General features: G+C 39.3%; 1 protein-coding gene and 1 pseudogene across 2 annotated transcripts; one reads left to right on the top strand and one right to left on the bottom strand.

Moving 5' to 3' along the window:
* Positions 1–378: 378 nt before the first annotated feature.
* UBXN8 (UBX domain protein 8) lies at positions 379–27621 on the bottom strand. Of its 2 annotated transcripts, XM_063077155.1 has the most exons (8): positions 27506–27621; positions 24225–24347; positions 21453–21523; positions 10042–10164; positions 6704–6841; positions 4762–4803; positions 2970–3044; positions 379–641 (listed from the first exon to the last, which is right to left on the bottom strand). In XM_063077155.1, the coding sequence occupies exons 1-8, from the start codon at positions 27591–27593 to the stop codon at positions 474–476; spliced, it is 828 nt and encodes a 275-aa protein (XP_062933225.1). In that variant the 5' UTR covers positions 27594–27621; the 3' UTR covers positions 379–473. The 2 variants fall into 2 exon arrangements, with proteins under 2 accessions (XP_062933225.1, XP_062933226.1); XM_063077156.1 differs by lacking the exon at positions 10042–10164.
* On the top strand, positions 14259–16424 carry LOC134362239 (HAUS augmin-like complex subunit 1; annotated as a pseudogene).

Raw genomic sequence — 27621 nt, 5'->3', positions numbered from 1 at the left:
ACGGATGGCCAGTTCGCTCACTGGCTGAGTGTGGTGCTGACAACACCAAGTCAAGGGTTAAGATCCCCTTACCGGTCATCTTAAAAAAAATAAAAAATAAAAAAATAAAAGACTTTGAAGGGTTTGACTGAATTGTGAAATACTCATTGTGTGGTAAGAAGGACTGAAGAGGCAGAAATCAAAGTCCTATGATTTTGTCTTTTAACATACTGAGAAATGATGTCAGCTGGGAAAAAAATACCTACTGTATACATTTTTACCTCGTTCTCATTTGGTACATTACAAGATGGCCCTTCCACAAATTATTATATGCAGAAAACAACCCTTTTCTAACTTATCCTTTATGTCCAAATGGTCCCGTGACATTAAAGCAATCAGTCAAGGTACGGCATGTCTCAGTGTGAGACCTTTATTGTCCCGTAGGGTCACGGCACAACTGAGTTTGTGCAGAATAGGTAGTTCTCATTTCTTAACTAGCTGCTCTGCTCTTTCTCTTCCACGTTGAGTACAGTATCCACAGCTATTCCTATGTCCTCCAGCGACCGGCCTCCCTCCACTTCCAGAGGCCTTCTGGGAAAGGAGGTGGAAAGGCCGTACAGGGACGTGTGGTACCCAGTTTTCATCATCCAGTCAAGTAAGACCTAGAAGACAAAATGCTTAGTCTTATCAAATACTGTACACACTTGTGTCCCTCTAGATCACATGACATTTTATAATTCTGTCACTGTGAAATCATGTCTGCAGAAGTAATGAAACAGAACTTTCATACCTTTCAAAGAGACTCTCTAGAGTTTAAAGGAAAAGAGCATGCCATGAATTCTGACATGCAAATAACCTTTAATATGTTCTGTTTTGGAGGACGCATAGGGACTACTGGTACCTACAGACACACAGGCATTTAACAATTATGAAAGCCCATCCATACATAGGGAACAGAAAGAGTATTCGATAAACAGGTTGAGAACAAAAGGTTAGCATTTGGGGAAAAAAATTATATAAAAATCTAAACCAATAGTCCACATCAAAATCACTCAGGAACTGACACAATAGACACGTTCAGGCCCCTGAGACTCTTGCCTTGTGATAGTCCAATTTTCAACAGGCCATTGAAATAATTTTATAACACTTCCTGTCAGAAAGATTCCCACAATAATGATCAAAATTTCCACTTAAAGTTGCCTAAAAACAATGTCTGCCTCAAAATATTAAATGTTTATTACAAACAAAAGATGGTTTGTTGCTTTAGGGAAAAAGATGGGTGACAGAATGTTCCAGGGAGAAGCTATAGTTTCAAATACAGGTAATCCCTGACTTCAACTGCTACTCACCTGTTGGAAAAATAGAATAATTTAATCAGGCCATCTCGCCTCGGGTCTGGTTGGGGGTGGTGTGGCGCATTCTTTGTAAATAGGTTGTGTGTGGGTAGAGTTAGTGTGTACGGTCAGCACTGCCACCTTGGCTAGTGTCTACTGCCTCAGGCATCTGCTGCACAGCCATGTTCTCCAACCTATGGCTCCAAGGACCTTTTGGCCAGTTACCTAGCTCATAGACCTGCATATGAGGGGTCTGGGGACCCAGCCTGGCATGTGAAGGGTTTATGACCCAGTCTGGACAATGGGCTTGAGGGGTCTGTGAGCTCCAGACCCAGCCCTAGCTCAACAATTGGCCCAGTTGGCAGGATTATGGGCAGGTGAAAGCGCTACGCCACCACTCAAGAACCTACTGATACTCCACAGAATAAACATACACCCATGTCATAATTTTTAAAGCTCCATAATTTTCTAATATATAGATATGCCTTAATTTAACCAATCCCTACATAAATAAACACTTATACCTTTGAACATTTGTCTTATTTCCATAGAATAAATTCTCATAAATAAAACTAGTGGGTTAAGATATATTTTTTAATATATCAAAAATATAATGGTAAATTCTCCTACTGTAACACTGGTCCAATTTATATTCACATTAACAAGTTATGAGAATCCCTGTTTTCTACACACACCTGCCCAAACTGGGTACTCTTTCTTTTTAGTCTTTGACAATCTGATAGGTAGAAAACAGTGTCCCTTTTTAATTTATACTTCATGGATTCTAACTGAAGCCAAGCATTTTTTTCATATTTTTATCTGTCATTCTACTAAGGTGTTTATCTTTTCCTTGATTTGTATAAGTTTCTTATAAAAAAATGACTCATCATACATAAATAGTAAAATACTTTTTCCAACTTTGTCTTTAACTTTATGAACATTTTCTTTATGGAATTTTAAATTTTTTATGCAGCCAAATCCATCAGTATTTTCCATTAAGTTTTACAGCATTCTTGTTATAGAGGGTTACATGCAACAATCAGGACAGAAAATTATTTACATATATTTTTAATGCATACATAATTGTATGTTTAAATATACTTAGAAATGGAAATATACCAAAATATCAGTAATTGCCTTTGGCATCAGACTGCAGGTTAAATTCTTTTTCTTTCTATTCTTCTATGTTTTTCAAATTATCAGTAATGAAAACAGTATTGTTTTTAAAAGAAAAATATCTATGAAGACAAAAGGAAATAAGCCCTCAGGAATGATCTGAAAATTCCATCCACACAATGGGGCTGACTTAACAAACCATCGGAGACAATGGAAACAGAGTTAACAGTGGATGCTCCTAAGGATTTAAGCATGTTACCACCAAACAGTAAAAATGTAATTATAACCAAAACACAACAAAAAAGAAAAAGATAGCAAAGGGAAGAAATGAACAAAGTTTGAATGCAGAGATCACAGTTTAGAGGAGCCCAGCAAGCCCAGTTATCTGAATTTCTGCAACAGAGTATACATAAATGTCCTTTATCCTCATCTGATGGGAGCATCAGATGACAGCGGGATAATATTTCCCCCACCGCACGTGACTAAACTACTGCCAAATTCAACAAAAATATTCCTCAGAACACACATTACCCCACTTACCTGTGAACTGCAAGACTTAAAAAACCTTCTCCTCAGGACACTCCCACTGGGACGGCGAAGAGCAACGGTGACTACCTGAGGAATAAAGGTGTCCAGGTAAGAATTCCAATCCTTGCTCCTGGCGGATTCAAAATCACTATTCCTAGGGAAACATCTATAATTATAAAAGCTCCCAAAAAGCTCTGCAGGAATTTAGCTCTGAGAGCAGCAGACCAACATCAAGGTTCAGATGAAATTCACTCTAAACATGGAAATAATTTTTCTAAAACTGAAAAATAAACGTCTTCCTATTGACCGAGGCGGTCAGTGACAGAGCCTTCCAAAGACGACACAGAGATCAAATGCTTCTTGCTGCAGACTGCAGCTGGGCCTCAAAAGTGACCTACCAACCCAAGAAAGCCCAGTGCCACCCCACACTGTACAGACCAGAAAAACTCTAGATTGGAAGGAAACAGAAAGTGACCCCGTGCACTCTATTTCTGTAGGCTGCACGCTGCCTCTGCATCTCCCCATGCAAACGAGAGCTGAGCCTAAGAGTCTGTCCTGGTTGCTAGAGCTCTAAGAGCCCCCCTCTCCTTGGGTAGCTCCTGCTTTATCTACTTTACATCTTGAATTTCCCCATAATCTTTCCTTTGATGAAACAGTTAAGCAGCTAAAAACAGCTTGGAAACTGCTAGTAGAGTCATGCATCACTGAAGGACAGGGATGTGTTCTGAGAAATGCATCTGCAGGTGATTTAGTCCTTCTGTGAGCACCGCAGAGTGCACTTACACAAACCTACGTCGTATAGCCCAGTGTCCCAGGCTATACACCGGCACAGCATCTTACTGGATTGAAGAGTGTAAGAAAACAAAACAATGGTAAGTACTTGCGCAGGAGGAATTTTTCAGCTCCATTATAACCTTAGACCACCCTCGTAGGACAGACATACTGCAGGCATGAATTTGTTGGATATAACAGGGGAATTAGAAGTCTTAAAAAACATTGTTTTTCTCCTGAGGGTTGGGTGTCTGGACTGTGCACTTCATCATCTCTTTTTATCTATTTGTTTATTTATGTATTTAATTGTCTCAATCTTTGTATGACTTTCAGACTTTCCTCACATATCCAAAGTACTAAATTCAAATGTTAAAAATGTATTGACAAAATGAGACCCTCCCAGCTGCTTTCACGGCTCCTCCAAGTTGCTGAGCCCCAAGAAACGGCACGCTGTGAGGGCTCTCTTTCTGGATTTATTGCCCACGTGACCTAATGGCTTTAAAGACATGTGCTCCCTGAACATTAGAGAAGTGTCTGCAACTAAGCTGGCCGATGAGGGGAAGGCAGCAGAGACTGTAACACAGCAGCTGGGAGAAGGCAGCTCAGTGCAGAGGGGGGTGTCAGTCCCACCCAAGCCCCCCCAGTAGCAAACCAACCTCAAATTAAAACGTCTAGAAAGTAGCTGCAGTGACCATTTTTCTTTTTTAAGGGGAGAACTACAGCTTGAAGTTAACTGCCTATTTTGATTCCGTTTTAATAAGTAACTCATTTGCTGACCTGAAGTCTGGAGAAGCCCATGCGGATCTTATCACTACCTGAGACGGTTCCCGCAGACAGCAGGTTTGCAAAATCGGACTCATGCTGAGGAACTGGATATTACACAATATTCAAAACAAGATCTGATTACAGTGTAATCACACGAACACTTACACTGCCTTTTCTTTCTAAACCAAGTTTAGATAAGACATTTGCTTGATGTAAAAGCAAAGAAAATAGAAAATATATTTAATTTTCAAAGAAAAAAAAAGCTTACTTCTGTAGCTGTTTCAGAAGGTTCTTCAGGTAAATCAGGAACCTACAGAAAAGTAAGATTGGTGAAAGAAACAAAAACATTTTCAAAAAGCAAAAAAGTAATCTCAATGAGAAGCGTTCCTTTCAATATAGTTTAGACACATCTAAGCTTAATGAAATCTTTTCTTTCAACATACATCAATAAAGAGTTAAAACTAGAACAGATTCTTAGATTACACATATAGGTGAGATCACACAGTATTTGTCTTTCTGTGCCTGGCTTATTTCATTTAGCACAATGTCCTCCAGGCCCATCCAGGGTATACATGAGAGACTGGTCAACAGGTACATAGCCTCTGTGACACAGGAGGACTAAGTCTTGGTGTTCAATTGCACACAGCAGGACAACTAGAGTTAACAATATTGTGTACTACAAAATAGCTAGAAGTTTTTGAATGTTCTCATCACAAGAAATGATAAATGTTTAAGATGATACATATACTAATTAGCCTGATTTATCATTACACAATGTATACATGTATCAAAATATTATGTTGCACCTCATAAATTTGTATAATTAAAAATTAAAATAAAAAAAGTTTACAATGAAAATGAGAGCTCCATTTTTGAGTAAGCAATTTTGTGCTAGCAATTCATCATAAAATAGGATATGAGAGGACACCTGCCAACCTACACACACTTAAAGAATTTTATTTTTATGATGTTCCAAGTTATTATATAAAAACATACTGTTGAAAGAAACAGAGAATAAATATTAACATGAATTAAGTTCAATAATTACTTAGGTTCTCATACATACACACTTCAACATAAATACATATTTTCTGCCACTGACAGTCCTAGGGGACCGGGCAGCAACCACGCACCTTGGTTGCTTTTGTCATTTACTCACATTTCCCTATTTCTGTTAATCTGTTAAACAACCAGATGTTCGGACCATTCTCTGTCATCCGAACACCAACAACTTCACCTCCAGGAACCCTTTCTATTTTTTAATACCACAGACTCTATGTTTTATAACATTTTATCTATCACATATTATTTGCATTTACTAAAAAATCCATATTTACCATCAGCATGAGATAGTGTTATTAACAAAAAGCAAAAAATCTTCAACATTTTTTTTTTTTCTTGGTGGCTGGTCCATATGGGGATCTGAACCTTTGACTTTGTTGTTGTCAGCACCACACTCTTACCAAATGAGCTAACCCCAAAACTCAAATTTTTAATTTTTAGTTAACATATAATTCATTAGATCTTTTTGAAATGTTAGTTAATAGTTTAATAACCCGATTCCTGCCCTTAAGCTCCACTACGGGAGCAGGAAATCTCAGACTGAGAAGTAGTATATCAGAAACTACTTTCAGGGAATAGAGAGCCTCCCAGCTTTCAGTACGAGTCAGTAGAAACAGATTTCTTATCTCCAGCCTTTTCCAGCTCCACATCAGAATCAATTTAGGGATTAAAGATTTGAAACAAAAGCAGGAATAATAAACCCGGACACTACTACCAAAGTGAATGATTGCTAACCCAATCTCCAGAAGGGCCAGTGAGGGAAATTACACACACGTTAATAATAGGTATTATTATTATTAACATGAGTGTGTAATATGGCTTACTCACCAAATATGGCTCCATAAAGTCTTAGGCTACCTAAAAGAAACGCTTTCTTTAGCAAACATTACTTTTCATTTCTACAAAACTATGAGTATTTTCTAAACCTATTACTTACCTTCCTAGCTTCCCCCTAAGATTGGTTCCGAACACTAACATTAAACAGAATGGCTGACTCCTAATGAAGCCAATCACTTGGGAAGGTGGTGGGAAGACACCACCAGGATTAAAAGCCAGTCGTCATCTCATCCAGTATACCAACTCGTCTGGAGGACAATAGTCCTACCGCACATCACTACAGTTCAGGGCGTAGGCATTAAGTTACAAACCTCCTTCTGCGTGGGCTGTTCAGCAGGTGGTGAAACTTTAGTTAAAGGCTTAGGTAATTTCCGTTTCTTTGCTGCTTCTCTGTTTGATGTTTCAAAACATGTGTGACTCGCATTTTCAAGCACCGAATCTTCATCACCCTGGTCAAAAATAACACTTTTTAAAGAGATGCTTTCTATTCACAATGCTTATTTTTTTAAAGAAACTGACAGTATTTCAGTAGAAAAATATAAATAAGCCATTACTAGGCCCAGAAAATTAAAACATTTATCTCCTTGCATAAGAAAAAATGGGACTTAATAGAAGAAACCACCCTTATCCAGTTGTGGGGTTCCCTGTGATAGATAAAAGGCTGACATGATAGGTACCCTTTACATCTCTGATAAGCCCCCAAGTTTCTCAGTAGGATGGAAGAAAGAAAAATGCCTGAATGATATCTGAATTAGTCTAATTTTGTTGCTTATGACACAATACCTGGAACTGGGTGATTTGTAAAAAAACCAAAATTTATTGCTTTCAGTTTCAGAGGCTTGGAAGTCCAAAGTCCAGGGAACACATCTGGTAAGGGCCATGTTGGTGATGACAGTGACACAGGGGTCTCACACGGCAGAATGGCGGAGCAGAAGGAGACAACTTCTCATGTGCTCTTCTTTTAAAGCCCTCAGAACCACACCTCTGACCACCACTAAACCATCAACTTAATCACCTCTTCAAGGCCCCACCTTTCAATTCCCATAATAGGATTTCCTACCCTCTTAACACCGTCACAGTGGGGACCAAGCCTCTAACACATTTAACCTTGGGGGGACACCATTCAATCCATTGCAATATCCTTTCCTCCTTTCAGCAAAAGGAAGCAAGGCAGTGCAAGGGAATATGCCTTCAAAGACTGAAAATCTGAGGGTACTTCAGAAAGTTCATGGAAAGATAAGTAGTATCTATCAATTCTATTTTTCCACGAACTTTTTGAAGTACCCTCATAGAACATGTATGTATAAATATACATGTATGTATGTGACCATTCAAAACTTCCACAACTGAATGTATTTTGTAATACACAAACATATTTTAGTTTTCAAATTCAAACTTTGATCTTCCATTTTAATTAATCCTGTTAGGAGGCAAAGGATTTTATTCCAGAAATCATAAAGATTACTCTTAATTAATACTACCTCTTAAAACTTTTTCCTTAGCAAAATAATTTACTTAAATTTCAAATTCTCAAATATAGTCATGCGCCACATGACCTGCTTTGGTCAACAATGGACCGCATCTGATAGTAGTCCCATAAAATTGTAATGGAGCTGAAAAATTCCTATCACCTAGTGATATCATAACGTCATAGCACAATTACTTTATTTCTTAAATACATTTAGTGTAGCCTAAGTGTACAGTGTTTATAAAGCCTACAGCAGTGTAACGTCCTAGACCATCACACTCACTCACCACTCACTGACCCACCTAAAGCAATTTCCAGTCCTGCAAGCCTCATTCATGGTAAGTGCTCTATACAGATGTACTGTGTTTTATTTTTTCACGTTTTATCTTTTTATGTTTGTGTTTAAATACACAAATACCTACCGTGTTACAACTGCCTATAGTGTTCACTCCAGTAACATGCTGTACAGGTTTGCAGCCTAGGAGCCATAGACTATACCAGATAGGTGAGGTGTGTAGCAGGCTGCACCATCTAGATTTGTGCAACTAGTGTTGACCCTTGAACAACATGGGTTTGAACTGCATGGATCCACTCACATGCAGACTTTTTTTCAATAAATACTCTACAGTGCAGTAAATGTATTTTAATAACATTTTCTTTTCTCTAGCCTACTTTATTGTAAGAATATAGTATACAATACACATACACATAAAATATGTGTTAATCAACGATGTTATTGGTAAGGCTTCTGGACAACAGTAGGCTATGAGTAGTTAAGCTCTGGGGGGAGTCAAAAGTTATACGTGGATTTTCAACTGCACAGGGCGGGTGGTGCCTCTAATCCCCGAGTTGTTCAAGGTCAGCTGTACATTCCGTTTCCACAACCACAAATTTCTCAGAACATATCCTTGTCCTTAAACAACACATGACTGTATACTTACCAATTCAATAACTCCTTCCTTCCACAGCTTTATCAGACTAAAATGTTCACCATTCGTTGGAGTTTTATCTCCCTTCCTTTATCCTAACAAAATTTCATGGAAGGAGCACAGGGAGTGGGAATCAAGAGACCATACTGCCAAAGAATTAACTAGCCAAGCCAAGGCTGACTCACTACAAACTACAGCACTGGAGCTGATGGATATACTATCTTTCACCTCCAACATTCTGATTCTCATGTTCTGACAGAACTAAGAACCATAAGTCATAATGAGACCAACAGTCTACTCTGTGACATTTTGTTGTCACCACTAATCAGGTTAAAATATACACTGTTATTACCATGAAGACATAGCCTAAAAGCAAGGGGCAGAATGACTAATTCACACTGTGACCATTACTGGAACAGAACGTTCAGACTACAGTCAACCTATCAATGTCCACCAATGACAAAGCTGAACAGCAGACAACTCAGAAATGAAATCACTTCATAGAGCAGTTGCATTTTATGTTGTTCAACTTTTACATTAATTTTATTACCTACCCTTCACTATTTTATGACATATTTACCATTATGGAAGTGAATAAAAACTGACTGTGGTTCACTATAAGAATCCTGTTTACCTTTACTAGATCATTTCCTTTATAAGACAGTGAAAGATACAATATAAACAGAAAGCCAAAAACAAAAAACAAAAAAAGTCTTTGGGACAGAAATGGCTTTACACATAAAATCTGTGGACAGTTATACTAAAATGTAATGTTTTTATGAACATCCCTTTCCAATGTAAGAAAACTGAAAATTGTAAGCCCACATTAGCAAATAACAAAATTCAAACTTAATACCATAGGAAAAAACAATGGATAATTTGACTTTAAAAAACAGAGCCAAAAATAATGCATATGACGTGAGCTTAATACCCTGGAGATAATACTTGAGGAAAGATAATAATTTCCTCATACAAGAAAATGGTGATTTATTCAACAGTTTTCTCAGAGTACCTTATGTTAAAGCTTTCCAAGGATCCAGGTTGTACGCTCTTTAGGTACCAAAAACCACTTAACTATCTGACACACAAATAACTGGATAAAAATTGATATATGATCATTATCAATAGACTCCTAAGAAACAGACTGTATTAACATTTTAACACCATTTTCAATTTTTAAAAAATCAATACATATAAAAGGGAACAGAAGTAATAACAGGATTCAAAATATAAAATGAGAATATTTTCTAACCCCAAGTTTGTGACCACTGCTTAACTTCCAGGTTTCACCTGTCATTTGATAAAAGCGCTCCTCCAGTTTTTTCAATTTCATTTCCTGGTGAGGTTTTAAAATGTTCTCTACATATCTGCTGGCCTGTTCAAAAAAACAAATTAGGTGTTGTTACTATACATTAATGTTCCTAAAATTTTACATTGTCTATAAAGTTATAAACAAGAACCAGGTAAAAACTGTTTTCTCACACTAATTCAATTTTGTCAGAAAAAAGCAGCATCTTCCACTTTTGCATCACTCTAAAAATTCGCATTTGTATCCCACTTCTGACACACACAAAAAAATTCGCATTTGTGCATAATGCAAATAAAAACAAATGTTCTATACCTATGCTTGTATAGCGGTATGCCTGTATATTCTTTGTGCTTTCAGTGCAAAAAAGCTTACTAGGAGCTAGGAATACAAAGGTGCATAAGACATGGTCTCTTGACTTCTAGGGGCTTAAAAGTCTGAACAGTTTGTTCAAGGCACGATGGCTTCTCATGTTGCTGGATTCGAGAAGGCATGAACTCGTTTAGAAGAGTATTAATTGTACAGCCCAATCTTGGTAAAGCAGAAAATATTTTTGGAATCAAAAGAACTGGAGACTTCCGGTTTTAAAATGACAAAGACAAACTATTTCTGTCTCCTTCTGCTCTTGAAACAACTACAGGAACAAGAAACAGAAACCTAAAGTCCATCACGGATGAAACAAAGAAATATTATAATCCCCAAACCACAATATGTGAAGACAGGTAGAGGAGAGATAACTGACGTAATGGAAAAGGAAAGCTGCAACCTATGTGCTTGCAAAGGAGGACAGTAAGAAGAAAGTCAGTGCCCTCCACAAACCCTGGAACAGCTCTGGAAGAAATGATACCAGATACCATGGCAGGGTTATCGGGTGAGGAGCAGAGCTTAAAAACAGGGAGCAGCAGGGGAAGCCACACACAGACCAATGATGTGTTCATAGTGAACCAAGGATTATGATTATTCCAATTCTTCGCACCTACGGTTCACAGGGAAAAAGGGGGAAAATATAAAAGAGCTACTAGATCCCGAGACCCACTACCCTACCACACAGAGCCAAGCATGGAAGGTTTATTCTCTGGGAAAATGAACCAGAGATGCTACAGAATCATAGGTCCCAGGCCTAGCAGAAAGGAGTGAAAACTAAATAAAACCGAGAGAGTACATGAAAAGGTACACACTGAAAGGTGAGATTCCCCAGCCTCCTTGCCCACTTGACTCAGCAGGTAGCAGCCAGGCTTTAACTCCCCAGGAGGGAGAATGAAGGAGACTTTTCTACAGAAAGTGAATTGCAAAAGAGGAACCAACAGATATCGAGGAAGCTAAACTACTACTCAATCATCCTACAGTGAAGCCCACCAACAGGCCACTCAACAAGCTCTCCCCAAATACACAGCAACTGCAACTAGCTTGTTTTCTTTTATATTGAGGTATAACTTATAAACAGTGAAAAACACAAATCTTAAGGGTAAAGCTTGATAAAATTTACAAATGCATACACTTAGGTAATCATCAATTAGCTTTTTAGTGCCTCAATTTTGGGGGGAGGCAGCTGGCTGTATAGGGATCTGAATCCCTGACCTCAGTGTTACACCACCACGCTCTTAACCAACTGAGCTAACCAGACAGCCCCTAGTGCATCAATCTTAAACATGAAAGGGCAGAACCGAGGACTGCCAGATGATTAAGGAAGGCCTCCAACATGAAAAACAGAGAGTAAAACAAACAGAAAAAAAGGAACTTGGAGAAATAAGAGAAGATGTAGAAAGCAGAAAAATATTTCTTTCTTTTTTTTTTTGGTCTTTTTTGTGACCGGCTGCACTGCGCTCAGCCAGTGAGCGCCCCGGCCATCCCTATATAGGATCCGAACCCATGGCGGGAGCGCCGCTGCGCTCCCAGCACCGCACTCTCCCGAGTGCGCCACAGGGTCAGCCCAGAAAAATATTTCTAAAAAATAATATTCTCAGAGATACCAAAAAATATTGCATATGTGAAATAAGAAGATGCTGTAAGAAACAAATCAGAATAGCAGTAGTCTTGGAAATTAACATTATAACAGCTGAAGTAATCAACTGAAATTCCCTAGAAATATCAAGAAGACAAAGACATAATAACAGAGAAGATGAAACAATCAGGGGCTGAGTCTCTGAGGTTCAATTTCATCTAATGGGAGCTTCCAAAAGAAAAAAGAGCATAGAAGAAATTATCCAAAAAAATAATATAAGAAAATTTCTAAGAACTAAAAGAAATGTCTATATACTTAGGGGCTCACTGGATTTCTAGCACAACAAACAAAAAAAGATTGACACCAAACAACATCTCAATGAAATTTCATAACCCCAAGGATAAAGATTCTAAAAGCTTCTTGAAAGGGAAACAAAATGATCATAAACAATAACTCAAGAATAAAAATGGCATCAGATTTTACACTGGAATGTGGAGGATTATGGTACAATACTTCAAAAGTTCTAATGATTTTCAACCTAAAGTTCTATATACCAAGTCAAACTATCAAGTGTCAGAGGAGAAAAACCACATTTTTAGAATGAAAAAACTAACACATTTACTATATCACCAGGTACTTGTCTTCAGAGGCTGGACATTTCATGCACATAGACTATACTGTGAGATACTGATTTAATTAACTTTCCTGTGGCCAAAGAGAAGACACAGGGATAAAGTTTCTAGACTCTTTTGTCAAACAAAACAATCCCAACTTTACATACCCTTAGCAATTATATATGCAACTAGGAATTAGCATGCAATTGGCATATAGATGGAAATACAGTTAAAATTAGCATGCAAGGCTTTGAAATTAACAGTTATGTCCACAGGTGATACCATTAAACTTTAGAAGTTCAAATATTTACAAGAAAGCATCTTACAAAAGATCTTACAAGGTCACTTTTACTGTTACTAAATTCAGGTCAGGTAGTTACAAATGTAGTAATTCCTGTGTCTCTCACTCCAACAAACAGATGGGCTTTTACTTTTGTGAAGTGTTTGCAGCCCCCTTTTTTACTTAAAAAAGAGCAACTTGTTCCCCAGAAAAATGAGTGATAAATGTCAAAATATTAATGTCCTTGTACCAAAGTACAAGGGGTTTGTTTCTAATATTCAGGTGAGAGTCTACAGGAGTCTCCTCTTTCAAAGGCCAATCAACCTGGCAACTGCCCAAGTGTTACCTGACATAACAAGGTCAAGAAAATAACTGTTGGATAACCATCCATGGTAAATGCAATTCCTAGCTATCAAAAGCAATCTTGAATAGGATGCAACAAAAACAGTGCTGACAGAAAAAGTGATAGCTATAAATGGCTAATAAAAAAAAATCTCAACTAATAAGCTAACTTTACAACTTAAGGAGCTAGAAAAAGAACAAACTAAACCTAAAGCTAGCAGAAGGAAGCAAGCAGTAAATATTATAGAAGAGATAAACGAAATAGAGAACAGAAAAACAGAATCAACAAAATCAGAAGTTGGCTCAATGAAAAAAATCAAGAAAATTGACAAACTCTTAATTTGACTAAGAAAAAGAGAAAATAGAAATAACTAAAATCAGAAATGAAAGTGGGGACATTACTACCAACCTTACAGAAATAAAAAGGGAATACTTTGAGCAATTAATCTTATGCCATCAAATTACATAACCTAGGGCTGGCCAGTTACCTCAGTTGGTTAGAGTGTGGTGTTATGATCCCTGAGTGGGCCAGATGCCCAAAAAAAAAAAAAAAAATTAGATAACCTAATTCATAGAAACACACAATATCTAAACTGACTAAAGAAGAAATAAGGACACCTCAACAGACCTATAACAAGACACTGAACTAGTAATCAAAAACCTTCCTATAAAGAAAATTCTAGGACCACCTGGACTCGCTAGTGAATTCCACCAAACCTTTAAAGAAGAATTAACATCAATCCTTCTAAAACTCTTTCAAAGGAAAAGAAGAGGTGGGAACAGTTTCTAACTCATTCTATGAGACCAGAGTTATCTTGATACCAAAACCAAAGACATCACAAGAAAACTAAAAACTAATTAACATTCCCTATGAACACAAATGCAAATTCCTCAATAAAATACTAGCAAACTGAACCCAACAGAATGTTAAAAGGATTATAAAACAACACTAAGTGGCCCGCCCCACCCACAACCAGGCAAGCACCTTCCAGACCTTCTCATGAAAAGTGTGAATTTTTCCCCTGCCAATCTGTCTAACACTGGTTCCAGGTATCTGAATGCTCTCGTTGACAGTGCAGTGGCCCTTGAAACAAAGGATACCTCACTAGCTAGTTTTATCCCTGCAGTGAATGATTTGACCTCTGATCTTTTTCATACCAAATCCAGAAATGAAGAAATCAAGCTTCAACTGGGAAAACTTGAAAAAATCTAACTGCAACTTCAGTATTAGTAAAATGTCAGAAATGGATGACGGTTCTGGTCAAGACAGCAGAATAGACGGTCCCCAGCATCACTCTCTCCCACAAATCAACCAATTTACAACTGTAAAAATAGAACAACAGCCAAGCTGGGGCAGCTGGAGCTCAGGAGGAAGATGAGGAAAGACCTGCAGAGTTCATGAAGAGGGAGAAGCCACGATAAGAGAAAGAAAAAACTGCTCGGAGCACTTCAGGCCACAGCCACTTTAAGGATAGAACTGCTGAGCACATGGAGCAGGAGCCGGCAGAAGCCGTAGCTGTGCCCTTCGATGGAGTTGCTTGGAAGTGGCAGGGGAGAAGAGGGCCTTGGTGGCCCCCAGGCCAGCAAGACTACTAATAGGGTTCCCATGGACTCACGCAGAGCAAGGAGCCAGAGCAGCTGAAAAAGGGGAGCCATTCAGAGGCCAGTGACTCATCTCAAGGGACCGGCACGTGGCTCGTCCCATTGGAAGTGTTTGGAGCACGAGCAGTGGAAGAGATGGGCCCACCAGGAGAACACTGGGACACAGCAAGGACAGGTGATCCGCCCCCCAATCAGCGCAGGACCACTCAGTGGAGACTGGTCGGAATGCAGAATTGCACGGGGTGTAGTTTGATGAAAAGATTCAGGCCCAGATCAGAGTTTCCACACAACCCAGGTGCACCTGGCCTCTGGAGAGCTGGAATTACCTATAAGGTCAACCATTAAACCCTGAGCTGCACAAAAAGCCTTCCCTAGGGAAACAGCAGCAGAGCAGCAATTTAGCTCAACAACACAGCTCAAATACTGGTTCCCACAGGAAGTTCCTCCGTTTCAGAAGTAAGCAAAGGACAAAAAATTAGTTCCGGCCCAGGCACACCACCAGCGCCTCGGGGCCCTGGCCGGGGACCTGGGGCATGGAGCCCGGGACCAGATCCCCCACTCACATCAAGGGATACGGCCAGTGCCTCGGGGCCCTGCCCAGGGACCCAGGGCATGGAGTGGGGACTGGACACCCCCCACACACAACCAGGCACACCACCAGCACCAAGGAGCATGCCAAAAACTTCACCTCCATGTGGGTGGCCCACCACAGCCACCACAGTAACCACAGCTGCCACGAAAGTGGCTAGACATCTCAACCACTATGCAGATGGTCCACCAGCCACTGGAGTGCATTGACACAAGGAGAGTCACCAGTAGCGACCAAAGAAAAGAATAGGATGTCTCTCTCCACAAAACCCATTCCAAAGTGACAGAAGAAGAATCTGCTCTATGAGAATATTGAGGGACCTGAACACACCTTTCAGCATTGGACAGATCATCTAGGCAACAAATCGACACAGTAACCATTACTCTTGCAGATTGAGAGAAGAAATCTAGGGTTATCAGGGGCGGGACCCGGTGGGAGGGAGAGGGGGATAGGGAGAGATTGGACAAGGGGCATAAATAATAAGTACAATTTGTAACAATATACATACTAGTAATATTGACTTGACCAACATGTCAACATTGAATCCTAAAAATATGTATAATCAATTATGATTTAATAAAAAAAAAGGAAAAGAAAAATGTTTACGAGAGGATCTCAAGAAGGCAGAGCTGCATCTGTCCACAGAAAGGGCCAAAGTTGACAGTCAAATTCAGAACATGGACTTCCTAAAAGCAAAGTCAGAGGAGTTCAGATTTGGAATCAAGGTGGCAGAGGAGCAACTTTCATCCAGAGGTATGGATGTTTCTCTGTCTCATCAGTCACTAGCAGCACATCCAAGAAACTGGCTGAGCTACAACGACAGACTACCCCTTTGAAGAAAAAATTGGAATCCTAAATTTAATGCCAAATTCATCTCTTGCTCAAGTGAAAAATGAAGAAGCAAAGCAAGATACCACCGAAGCTGAACTTAGAAAGAAAGCAGATATGATAGAACTGTGACCAAACCCAACACATGCTTTTCCTAACAAAGTAAATTGAACATAACTTTACAGAATTTTTTTCCTCTTGGCATTCCTTAATAACATAATTTCTGTGTTCTTAGATGATATAATAATGTCATTATTGGTAGAATAATGGTGTCTGGTTATGTACTGCATTTCTGTGTTCAAATACATAGTTTTCATATTAAAAAACATTTTCTCTTGGGAAAAAACAAAACAAAACACCACTTGATTTATCCCAAGAATTGCAACATGGTTCAAAATAAGAAAATCTAGCCATGTAATACACATTAATAGAATAAAGGAAGAAAACCACATAATTATCTTAATTTTTTTAAAAAAAGAATATTTGACAAAATCCAATACCCTTTCACGATTAAAAAGAAACCTTGAAAAACTAAGAACAGAAAGGGAACTTGCTCAATGTGATAAAAATCTACAAAACCCCAAATCTAACATACTCAATGATGAAAGACTGTAAGTTTGATCCTTAGGATCAGGAACAAAAGGATGTCTGATGTCATCACCTCTATTCAAACTATTCAAAAGTTGTAGTCAGAGCACTTAGGCAAAAATAATTAAAAGGCATACATTTTGGAAAGGAAGAAGTAAAACTATCCCTATTGGCAGATGACATGATCCAATATGTATAGAAAAACCCCAGTGAATAGAAACATACGCACACCTTCTAGAGCTAATAAACAAATTCAGCCAAGCTGCAGGGTACAAGATCAAAACACAAAAAATCGGAGCTCCGGTCAAGACGGCAGAACAGATGGTCCCCAGCATCATCCTCTCCCCACAATCAACAAATTTACAACTATTAAAAAGCAACGACTGCCAAGATGGAGATGCTAGAACTCAGGGGAAGAAGAGGAGAGACCTACGGAGAGCACGAAGGTGGGAGAAGCCAAGCTGAGAGAAAGAAAGGATCGCTCTGACTGTTTTGAGCTCCGACCACCTCAAGGTTGGCCCTGGTGAGCACATGGAGCAAGAGCTGGCAAAAGCCTCAGCTGTGTGGGGCTGGCCCGTGGCTCACTCGGGAGTGTGGTGCTGATAGCACCACGGCCATGGGTTCGGATCCCATACAGGGATGGCTGGTTGGCTCACTGGGTTAGCATGGTGCTGGAAACACCAAGTCAAGAGTTAAGATCCCCTTACCAGTCATCTGTATATATAAAAAAAAAAGCCTCAGCTGTGTCTTTCGTATGAAGTTGCTCAGAGACTGCAGGAGAGAAGAGGGCCTTGGTGGCCCCCAGGCCAGCAAGACAACTGACAAAGTTCCCGTGGACTCACATAGGGGCAAGGGGCCACAGACAACTGAAAAAAGGAGCCACTCAAAGGCTGGTGAGTCACTGCAAGGGACTGGCACATGGCCTGTCCCATGGGAAGTGTTTGGAGTGTGGGTGGGGAGGTGGGGAGGAAGATGGGCCACTGGGGGAACACTGGGGCACAGCATGGACAGCTGATCTGCCTGCCCCGCAATCAGTGCAGGACCACTCAATGGACACTGGTCAGGAATACAGAACTGCAGGGGTACAGTGTGCTGAAAAGACTCAGGCCCAGACCAGAGTTTCCACACAACCCAGGTGTACCAGACATCACAAGACTCAGAAGTACATACAAAGTCAACCATTAAAACCTGAGCTGCACAAAACGCCTTCCCCAGGGAATCAGCAGCAAAGCAGCAATTTAGCTCAACTTTGGGACTCAAGTGCTGGTCCCCACAGGAAGTTCCCCCATTTTAGAAGTTGCAAGGACAACAAATTAATTCCAGTGCAGAGCTTAAGTGGTGGGAACAGCAAATTATCCAACACAGAACTGAAAGAAAAAACAAAATACCCAAAGATCAGACACAAAGTTTGATATTAACTAGTAAAGGTCTAACACCACCAAAGAACACCCATAAAACCTAGAAGGACCAGAAGCCCCCTGGGTTCCAAGCTGGGGAGAGGAGAGGGGAGGGCCAAGGGCCTCAGCCACGCCCCCCAACATCTGCAACCAGCCCAATGACAACCACTGAGCTGCCACAGGCTTCCAAGCCAGGGCAGTGGGAGGCCAAGGGCTTCAGCCACACCTCCCTGACATCTGCATCCAGCCCAGCAACAACCAAGCCACCACTGGAAGCCCCCTGGTCTCCCCTGCTGGAATGGGGGGGCCGCCACAGGCCTCAATCATGCTCTCTCCTCCTTCCCCCCTTCTGCCACCCTATTTCCTCTCCCTCTTCCCTTCTCCTTCTCCCCCACAACTCCTCCATAAAAACATCTTAGAATGAGGCATGGAACAAGGGGAATCAGAACCCAGCCACAACTAGGCAAGCTGCCACCACCACCCTGGGCCCTGCTGGGGACCTGAGGCATGGAGCCGGAGGAAGCCAAACCCAGCTGCAACCAGGTAAAGAACACACCAAAAACACCATTTTCACTCAGGTAGCCCACCACAGCCACCACAATTGCCACTGCTGCCACAAAAGTGGCTAGTCTCTATAGCAGCAGTCACAGCCACTGTGCAGATGGCATGCCAGACTCTCAACTGCACTGACCCAAGGAGAGGCAGCAGCAGAGACCAAAAAAAAAGGGGGGGTCCTCTTTCTCAACAAAGCACACTCCAAAGTAATAGAAGAAGCATTTGCTTTACAATAATAGGGGAGGACTTGATCACACCTGTCTCAGTACTGGACAGATCATCTAGGCAACAAACCAACAGAGGAACAGTTAATCTATCAGATGGAGAGAACAAATCTACGGTTATCAGAGGGGGAAGGAGGAAGGAGAGAGATTGGATAAGGAGCATAAAGAGTAAGTATGATTTGTAACAAAGAATATGCTAATAAAATTTTTTAATATTTAAAAAAAAACAAAAAATCAGTTGTGTTTCTACTCAGTAGCAATGAAAAATCCGAAAAGAAAATTAAGAACAATTCCATTCATAAAAGCATATGAAATAGTAAAATACCTAGGCATAAATTAAACCAAAGGGGTGAAAGATTTGTACATTGAAAACTACAAAACATCACTGGAAAAAATTAAAGAAGATATCAGACATAAATAAATGAAAAAATCCTGTGTTCATGAGTTGGAAGTCTTGTTGTCATTAAGATGTCAATACTTCCCAAAGCTATCTACAGATTCAGTGCAATTCTCAAAATTCCAATGGTCTTTTTTGCATAAATGGAAAAGCCAATCCCCAGATTCACGTGCAATTGCAAGGGGCTCTGAATAGCCAAAGCAATATTAAAAAAGAAGAACAATGTTGGAGGACTCACACTTTGACTTCAAAACTGACTAAAAAGCTACCGCAATCAAAACAGGATGGTACTGGCACAAGGATAAACATATACACCAACGGAATAGAAGTGAGAGCCAAGAAATAAACCCATACATATATCTATGGCCAACTGATTTTTGACAGTGGTGACAAGACCATTCAATGGGGAAAGACCAGTCTCTTCAACAAATGCTGCTGGGACAACTGGATATCCACATGCAAAAGAATGAAGTTGAACCCCCACCTTGCATCATATACAAAATGAACTCAAAATGGATTAATGACCTAAATATAGTGCTAAAACTTGACAATTCTTAGAAGAAAACACAGGGATAAATATTCATGACTTTGGACTTGGCAACGGATTCTTAGCTATGACACCAAAAACATGAGCAACAAAAGAAAAAATAGATTAACTGTACTGCATCAAAATTAAAAACCTGGGCCGACCCCGTGGCGCACTCGGGAGAGTGCAGCACTTAGGAGCGCAGCAGCGCTCCCGCCGCGGGTTCGGATCCTATATAGGAATGGCCGGTGCGCTCACTGGCTGAGCGCAGTGTGGGCAAAACCACGCCAAGGGTTGCGATCACCTTACCGGTCACAAAAAGACAAAAAAAAAAAAAAAATTAAAAATTAAAAACCTTTGTATATCAAAGGATATTATAAAAGGAATAAAAAGACAACCCACAGAATGGGAGAAAATATTTGCAAAAAATATGCTAATATCTGATAAGGGTCTAGTATCCAGAACATATAAAGAACTCCTATAATTCAACAACAAAATGGCAAACAGCCCAATTTAAAAACGGGCAAAGGAACTGAACAGAAATTTCTCCAAAGAAGATATATATAAGTGGCCAATAAGCACATGAAAAGCTGCTCAATATCCTTAGTCATTAGGGACATGCAAATCAAAACCACAATGAAATACAATTTCACATGTACTACGATGGGTATTTTAAGGAGGGGTGGGCAGGAATAATAAATGGAGAGGATGGGGAAAAATTAGGACCCTCGAAAGTTGCTGCTGGGAATGTGGAATGTAAAATGGTGCAGCCGGTGTGGAAAACAGTTTGGCAGTTCTTCCAAAAGTTAAATATAGAATCACCATATGACCAGCAACTCTCTTCTTATGTATATACCCAAAAAACTGAAAACAGGTACTCAAATAAATACTTGTGCACAAATGTCCACAGCAGCACTATTCACAATAGCCAAAAGGTGGAAATAACTCAAATGTCTGTCAATGAATAAATGGATAAACAAATTTTGGTATACCCATACAATGTAATATTATTCAGCCAGGAAAAGGAATGACATACTGATACTTGCTACAGCATGGATGAACCTGAAAACATTATGCTAAGTCAACAAAGTCAAACACAAAAGGTTACGTGTCGTATGCTTCTATTTATAGGAAATACCCAGAATAAGTAAATCCTCACAGGCAGATTGGTAGTTGCCAGAGGATGGGTACAAGGAGCAATGGGGAATGACTTTAATGGAGATGGGGTTTTCTTTTGGGGTAATGAAATGTTTTGAAACTAGATCAAGGTGGTAGCTGCACAATATTGTGAATGCACTAAACAGCACTGAATTGTACACTTTAAAATGGTTAGTTTTATGTCATGTGAATTTGACCTCAATAATAATTTTTTAAAATCTTAGCACAAACAAAGAAAGAAACAGACCTTAATATTAAATGCCCCAGATATTTCCGTATTCTCTCTACATATAATCTCTAAAAATTATGCTTTACCTTTTCACCCTGTGCCTCTTGTTGTTTTTTTCTCACAAGTTTTTGCCTTTTCTCATTCTTCTCTTCTTCTTCTAAGACATCAAAACATAAAAATGCTTTTTAATTCTCAAGTATTGATAAGTCAATTGGTACATTCTCTGAAAATAGTCCATAGATTTTAACATTTTGGGAGAGACAAGCAATGTTCAAAAAACATTATATTTTTCAAGTAATGAAAATGAGATACATGTAGACAGTTGAAACAAATTCTCAAGGAAATCTATAATGCAAGCTCTGTTGTGAAAAATTCTGTGATATGTATTAATATTGTAATAGTTCCAGAATGTTCTGGTGGACTTTCTTCTCTGGGCCCCTGATGGGGCTTCAGCGGTTCCAGGGCACAGCATGGAAGCCCATCACTGCACATGAAGTGTAGAATGTTGCACTGCAGGTGCAAGGAGAGGAATGCCATTCCACTGCCCTTGGACATGACAGTAAATGCAACATGCCTAATCCCAGAAGGTGGGGTATGCCTGGCAACTCCTATTATGACTAAACCAATGTTAGGTTACTGCCCATTGTATGTCAAGAGAAAGGAACTCTTCTGTTGCATGGACCCTTTTAATATTCTTGTATAATACATTTCATACAGTAAATTTCTCAATTCTTAAGACAACATATAAAGAATAATTTTCTAATACAGTATTAATAATATTCAAAACAGCTCATAAATATTAACAATGAACCAGAAACTGTATTCCCTTGAGGAATGAACCACATTTCAGGAAAATATATCAATTGAACTGCCTGTCTCCTTAAATAGGAGCAGTCCCTTCCACCAACAACTTTATCTCTACAGCAGTAAATACTTCCTCAAGTTTGTAAAATAAAGGTTAGGACAATAAAGCACAACAGGAAATCAGAAGGCCCAATTTGGCCACTAACTTGCTAGTGATTAATCAGATTCAGTAATCTTAAGACTCCTTCCAAACTCTGAATCGAATATACTTTTTCCACATAGCATATCAGTGTTCCAAAAAATACACATACACACACACACACACACACACACACACACACACAAAAAAAAAAAAAAAAAAAAAAAAAAAAAAAAAAAACACCAGTAGGGCCGAGCCCGTGGCGCACTCGGGAGCCTATATAGGAATGGCCGGTGCACTCAGAGTGCCGGTCACGAAAAAAGACAAAAAAATTAATTAATTAATTAATTAAATAAACCAGTAGCAGGAGATAATCTCCAAAGCCACTGAGAACTGACTGCTCCTGAACTTGTGATACACCTCAGCATGCAAACCTTTAAATCTCAATATCTGATAACAGCAGGGAAGATGGAAAGTGTGTGAACAAGCTGATTTCTTCACTCATTTGAAGAAAATCTGACAATAATTAGGCACTATATACAGTCTTGCTAATATTACCATATTAGATAGCATTGGCCTTCAGTGATAATTATGCCTCAAAATTGTCAACCCATAAATGTACCAAATGACTTGCCCTCCAACAACACAAAGGCATAACCTAAAGTACAGAAACTGTGTCAAGGGCACATTTCCCTTCTCTATAAAACACAGAATAGAACACCTGGCCATTAAACTAGCTAGTTTAATGTATACAGCAAATATCCTCCTGATATCAAAATACATTTAACACAAAGTACCTAAGAGAAATAACAAAGCTCTTGTTTAATTTGAAGTATAAGAAATCAAATAACTTACCAAAAAAAAAAAAAAAATCCAAAATCTATGATTGAAAGATCCTGAAACATCCACACTGTCATTTATGTTTGGGTTGAACAGTATGTATAGCCTTTTAGGATTACAGTTTTATTCACAGTTAATTTGGAAACGCTGTAAATTAAACATTGCTCATTTTCCTTTTATTTATTTACATTTAAATAAACAGCCGAACAAAACACCATGTACCAAATTTAGTATTGGCAAGCTTCTTCCTAATAGTATATAAGAATGTAGCTTTTTGTTTTAAGATCCATCTGTTCTGAGGCTAAGTACAATATCATTTTAAAAGGTTTCTAGAACTCAAAAACTTTTGCTATCTATCAAGAAAAAAAACAAAAAGAACAAGCATGATATCCTAAAATTAAAAGTGCTTAAATATATACAACATAGGTGCCTAAATAAAAACTTCTAAAATAGAATGAAAAATTAGGAAAAGCATTTAGGGATTAATGGTAGATACCTTTTTACTTTCTGTAGAACAGTTAATAAGCTATAGGCATCAAACAACAGTTGTGGCATAAACACATAATTTAAAATTAGGGAATTTAGGGCCAACCCCGTGGCGCACTCGGGAGAGTGCAGCGCTGGGAGCACAGCGGCGCTCCCGCCGCGGGTTGGGATCCTATATAGGGATGGCCGGTGCACTCACTGGCTGAGCGCGGTGTGGGCGACACCAAGCCAAGGGTTGCAATCCCCTTACCGGTCACAAAAAAGACAAAAAATAAATAAATAAATAAAATTAGGGAATTTACAATCTAACAACTTAGAAATGACACAGTTTCAAAAAATATACAAAGAAAATGTATGGTTTCTCATAAAAATGTAGAGATTCATAGTCCATTCCAAATTATCATGACTAGAAAATGAATTAAAGACTTACACTTAAAAAAAATAATAATCATGACTAAAGCTGTAATGGTTACTCCCCTTGAAATTACACATCACAAATAATAAATCGTTCTGATGATGCAAAGTTCTAGAATAAATAAAGGAAAAAATCTGAGTAAAAAGTAAAGGGTAGCATGAATAATAAACTTACCTTTCAGATAAACTTGGGAAGATTTAAATGAGTTAAGCCATGAGGTAGTCACAGAAATAATTAAAGTGAGAAGAGCAAGGAGTAAGAAAATCCGGCCACACAGCAAAATGAAATCTTTAATTCCTTATAGAGGAAAAAAATTAAAATTAAAATTAAAAACACTTTTCTTGATACTAATAATAAATAACACATTAGAAGATTATACTAGAAAAGTATAATAAAAGTTGTTATGCAACCAGCATGATTTTTTCCATATATTCTCCTTTGGACACTTAAATTCATCATGGTCGTCATTACCAGAACAAGTTTTCAGAAAATAATTTTAGCATAGACACTTTCTGTCTTAGGAATACAGGTATGACTAGAGTGATCAGCTACATTATAAATATTATGACTACCAATGATGCATAAGTTCTGGTTTCCCTTCATCTCAGAGAAGAAAATTATTGACATAATTGGGAATCAAATTGTAAAAGTATCATCTTGTCAAATTCTAGTTCTATTAAAAAAAATTCTAGTTCTATTAAAAACTGTCATTCCCACTGAAACACCAAATTCTTATTTCTCACAATCAAATTGTGCAACTGTGTGCTTCCCTATTTCTCAATATTTATTTAGTAATTTGTAAATAAAATTACTATTTACATGTTTGCTTAGGAAAGAAGTAAAAATTCAATATTTGTTCTTAATTATTTTAAGAACTGAGGGGAAAAATGTAACAAATACCTACATCGTGTAATATAATTGGCTACATGGTGATGGAGAGGAGACATAAAGTTGGGTTAAAAATGGTTTCTAACCTCCAGGAGTTTTCAGTCTGTTTTGTTTTTTAATTTTCAAAAGTTACAAGGCAGAGACACAGAGGAATCATCTTAGCAATGTGATCAGGGCTGGCAGTCAATTAACTAAGAAAGAAGGAATTATAAAAACATATATACAAACTTAAACGTTTTATGTTTAATGGAAAACTGATATATGCGTTATCCTTTAAAAAAATAGCAATTTAAAGTTGTTTAGAGAAAAAATATCATTTTTTAAAATTTATTTTTGCATTACAACTCCTCCAACTTCCGACAGCATTAACTTTTTTTTTTTGGTCGCTGGCCAGTATGGGTATCCGAACCCTTGACCTTGGTGTCGACAGCATTAACTACTGATTCAGGTGTTGTTTAATACCACACACAATTAAACCTAGGGTATCTCTGGCCATTACAAAAGTAACTTAACACCTAGAGTACTGGTATGTATTGATTGTGGGATTTATGTTCTGGCATATTGCATTTTGTTTTAACAAGCGAGCAATTTGCGAATATCACATGGGAATATACTAGAACTAGATTTGTGAGTACACCTTTCAACTAAAAATTTAAAAAATTAAGGTATTTTTATTTGTACCGAAACTCTAGAGCCCATAAGCAGGGCACTACAGAGGACAACGAACGTGAAGAACCAGCCTTAAAATATTCAGCTTAAGTTCAAATAAAACGTATTGGCAATAAAGGCTTTTTTACACAGTAGAAAAAGATAGGGATCATTTTTTCATATAAAATGTCTAAAAGTACAGTGGAGATAAATGAACAGGTCTGGGAGTTCCTTTTTTGCCCCTGAGAATCCAATTAGCAGCTCCCATTAAGAATACAAGTATCTGTAAATACTGTTCCACACATAACTAGCCCTGCTGCTGTTGCACTGGGGGAGGCAGGACTGGTAAAATAGACTTAAATACTGTTAATAGATATTTGGACGCCCACTATCAAGAAACCAAAGGAAACCACCACCAGTTCACAACTGAGAGGAATCCAGGAGAAAGGAGTTAAGTGAAAAATTCAAGAACCAGATGGAGATGCTGCCAGGAGCCCAACTGCATTTTCTAGAACTCTTGGCCTAGATTTATTAAATTAGACCTTGTGGAAAGTGCTACGGATACAAAAACAAATTAGATGTGGTGTCTGCCCTTAAGAAGTGTATTCCCCTGTGGTCAGAACTGGACACCTCAGGAAAGACCTTCTCACTGACCAGTGACTCAAATATTAGTGCAAAGTAGAAGATTCTAAATGAGCAGAGTAGGGGTGGATGCTGTAAAGGCAAGAGAGAAGGTGAATTCTGGAACAGGTGAATGTGAATTGAACATTTCTGTGTATCATTTGGATAAAGGTCTTGTTATATTCCAATATAGCTTGAGTAAGTATGAGGCTTCTGGAGGGTCTTTGCAGATTTTTACAAAGCATTTCATTATTTCTTTTTTCAAGTAACATTTCTGGGTACCTGACTCCTTAGGGGGTGGGAAAGGAGAGTGGAGAGAGAGGAGATGTACAAAGCTAAGTCACATCCTGGTGACAAACTTCAGAACTAAGTTTAAGGAGAGAGACAGACATGTAAACTGATCACTAATATGTCCAAAAATCAACTCTGTTCCTGTTTCCCCTTTGCCAACGGCACCACAACATCCTACATTTAGAGGAGTCATCCTCCAACCCTTCCTTTCCCTCACCTCAAACATCAACCCATAAACAAAGCCCGATAATTCTACCTGTCAGTATCCCAATCTGTCCACATTTCATCCGTTATTATCCTAGTCCAGGCCACCACCACTACTTGCCTACTGCAGAAGCCTGACACGCCTCACTGCTTCCACTGCAGCTTCCTTCCAGAACAGAGAAACCTTTCTAAGACCTTAGGGAAGTCACTTAACCTCCCTAGACCTCAGCTCCCTCCACTGCAAAATGGGGATTATAACAATACCTACTACCCCTTCTAGTGCAGATTAAATGGGATAACGAGTAGACAGCACTCAGTGTTTGGCTTTTAACAGGTGTTCAGTAAATGCTATTATCTTGGGCCGCTCTCCCCGACTCTCCTTGGTCCAATCCTCCCGGCTGCAGTGTCACCCCCTTCCCTCTCCCAACCCCACCGGCTTTTCACGGGGTGGCTCCCCATTTAAGCCTCGGCATAAATTCCTCAAAAGCCTTTATCCTATCAACCGGCTTATTTCCTTTTAGGCACTCATGACGATTTGAAAACACCGCCTGGGACTGTCCCTGCGCTCTTCACCTCTGCCCTCTCACCCGTGAAACCCAGCCAGGGCTGGGGGGAAACTTTCTCCGCGCCTCGGGGAGGGATCCGGAAGCGGGGCCGGCTCCGGAAGCGAGGCGGCGCGATGCACTCTGGGGACTGTAGTCAAAGCCTCTCGGGGCGACGCGGCCGGGCAGGCGGTAATTCTACACCACATTCCAGCCAAAGTTACCCAGCTTTGAGCCCAGGGCGAAAAAGTAAACACGTACCTACATCCGGGCCCCCACGCCGGAGTTCCAGACACAACAGAGGGAGAGCAGAGAGGAAGAAGATGCCAACAAGACCACGAGAAGCCATGGCACGGGAAGCCGCGCGTCGGGGCGGA

This window comes from Cynocephalus volans, chromosome 13, assembly GCF_027409185.1.
Source record: "Cynocephalus volans isolate mCynVol1 chromosome 13, mCynVol1.pri, whole genome shotgun sequence".
Lineage (NCBI taxonomy): Eukaryota > Metazoa > Chordata > Mammalia > Dermoptera > Cynocephalidae > Cynocephalus > Cynocephalus volans.
This window is presented reverse-complemented; position numbering and strand designations above follow the sequence as displayed.

Excerpts from the sequence above, each read along its gene's own strand:
- UBXN8 (XM_063077155.1), bottom strand. The coding sequence starts at position 27,593 with ATGGCTTCTCGTGGTCTTGTTGGCATCTTCTTCCTCTCTGCTCTCCCT. Across the intron at positions 6,842-10,041 it reads GCAGTGGTCACAAACTTGGG|GGTGATGAAGATTCGGTGCT; the intron begins GTTAGAAAATAT and ends ATTTTTGACCAG. Across the intron at positions 4,804-6,703 it reads AACAGCCCACGCAGAAGGAG|GTTCCTGATTTACCTGAAGA; the intron begins GTTTGTAACTTA and ends ACTTTTCTGTAG.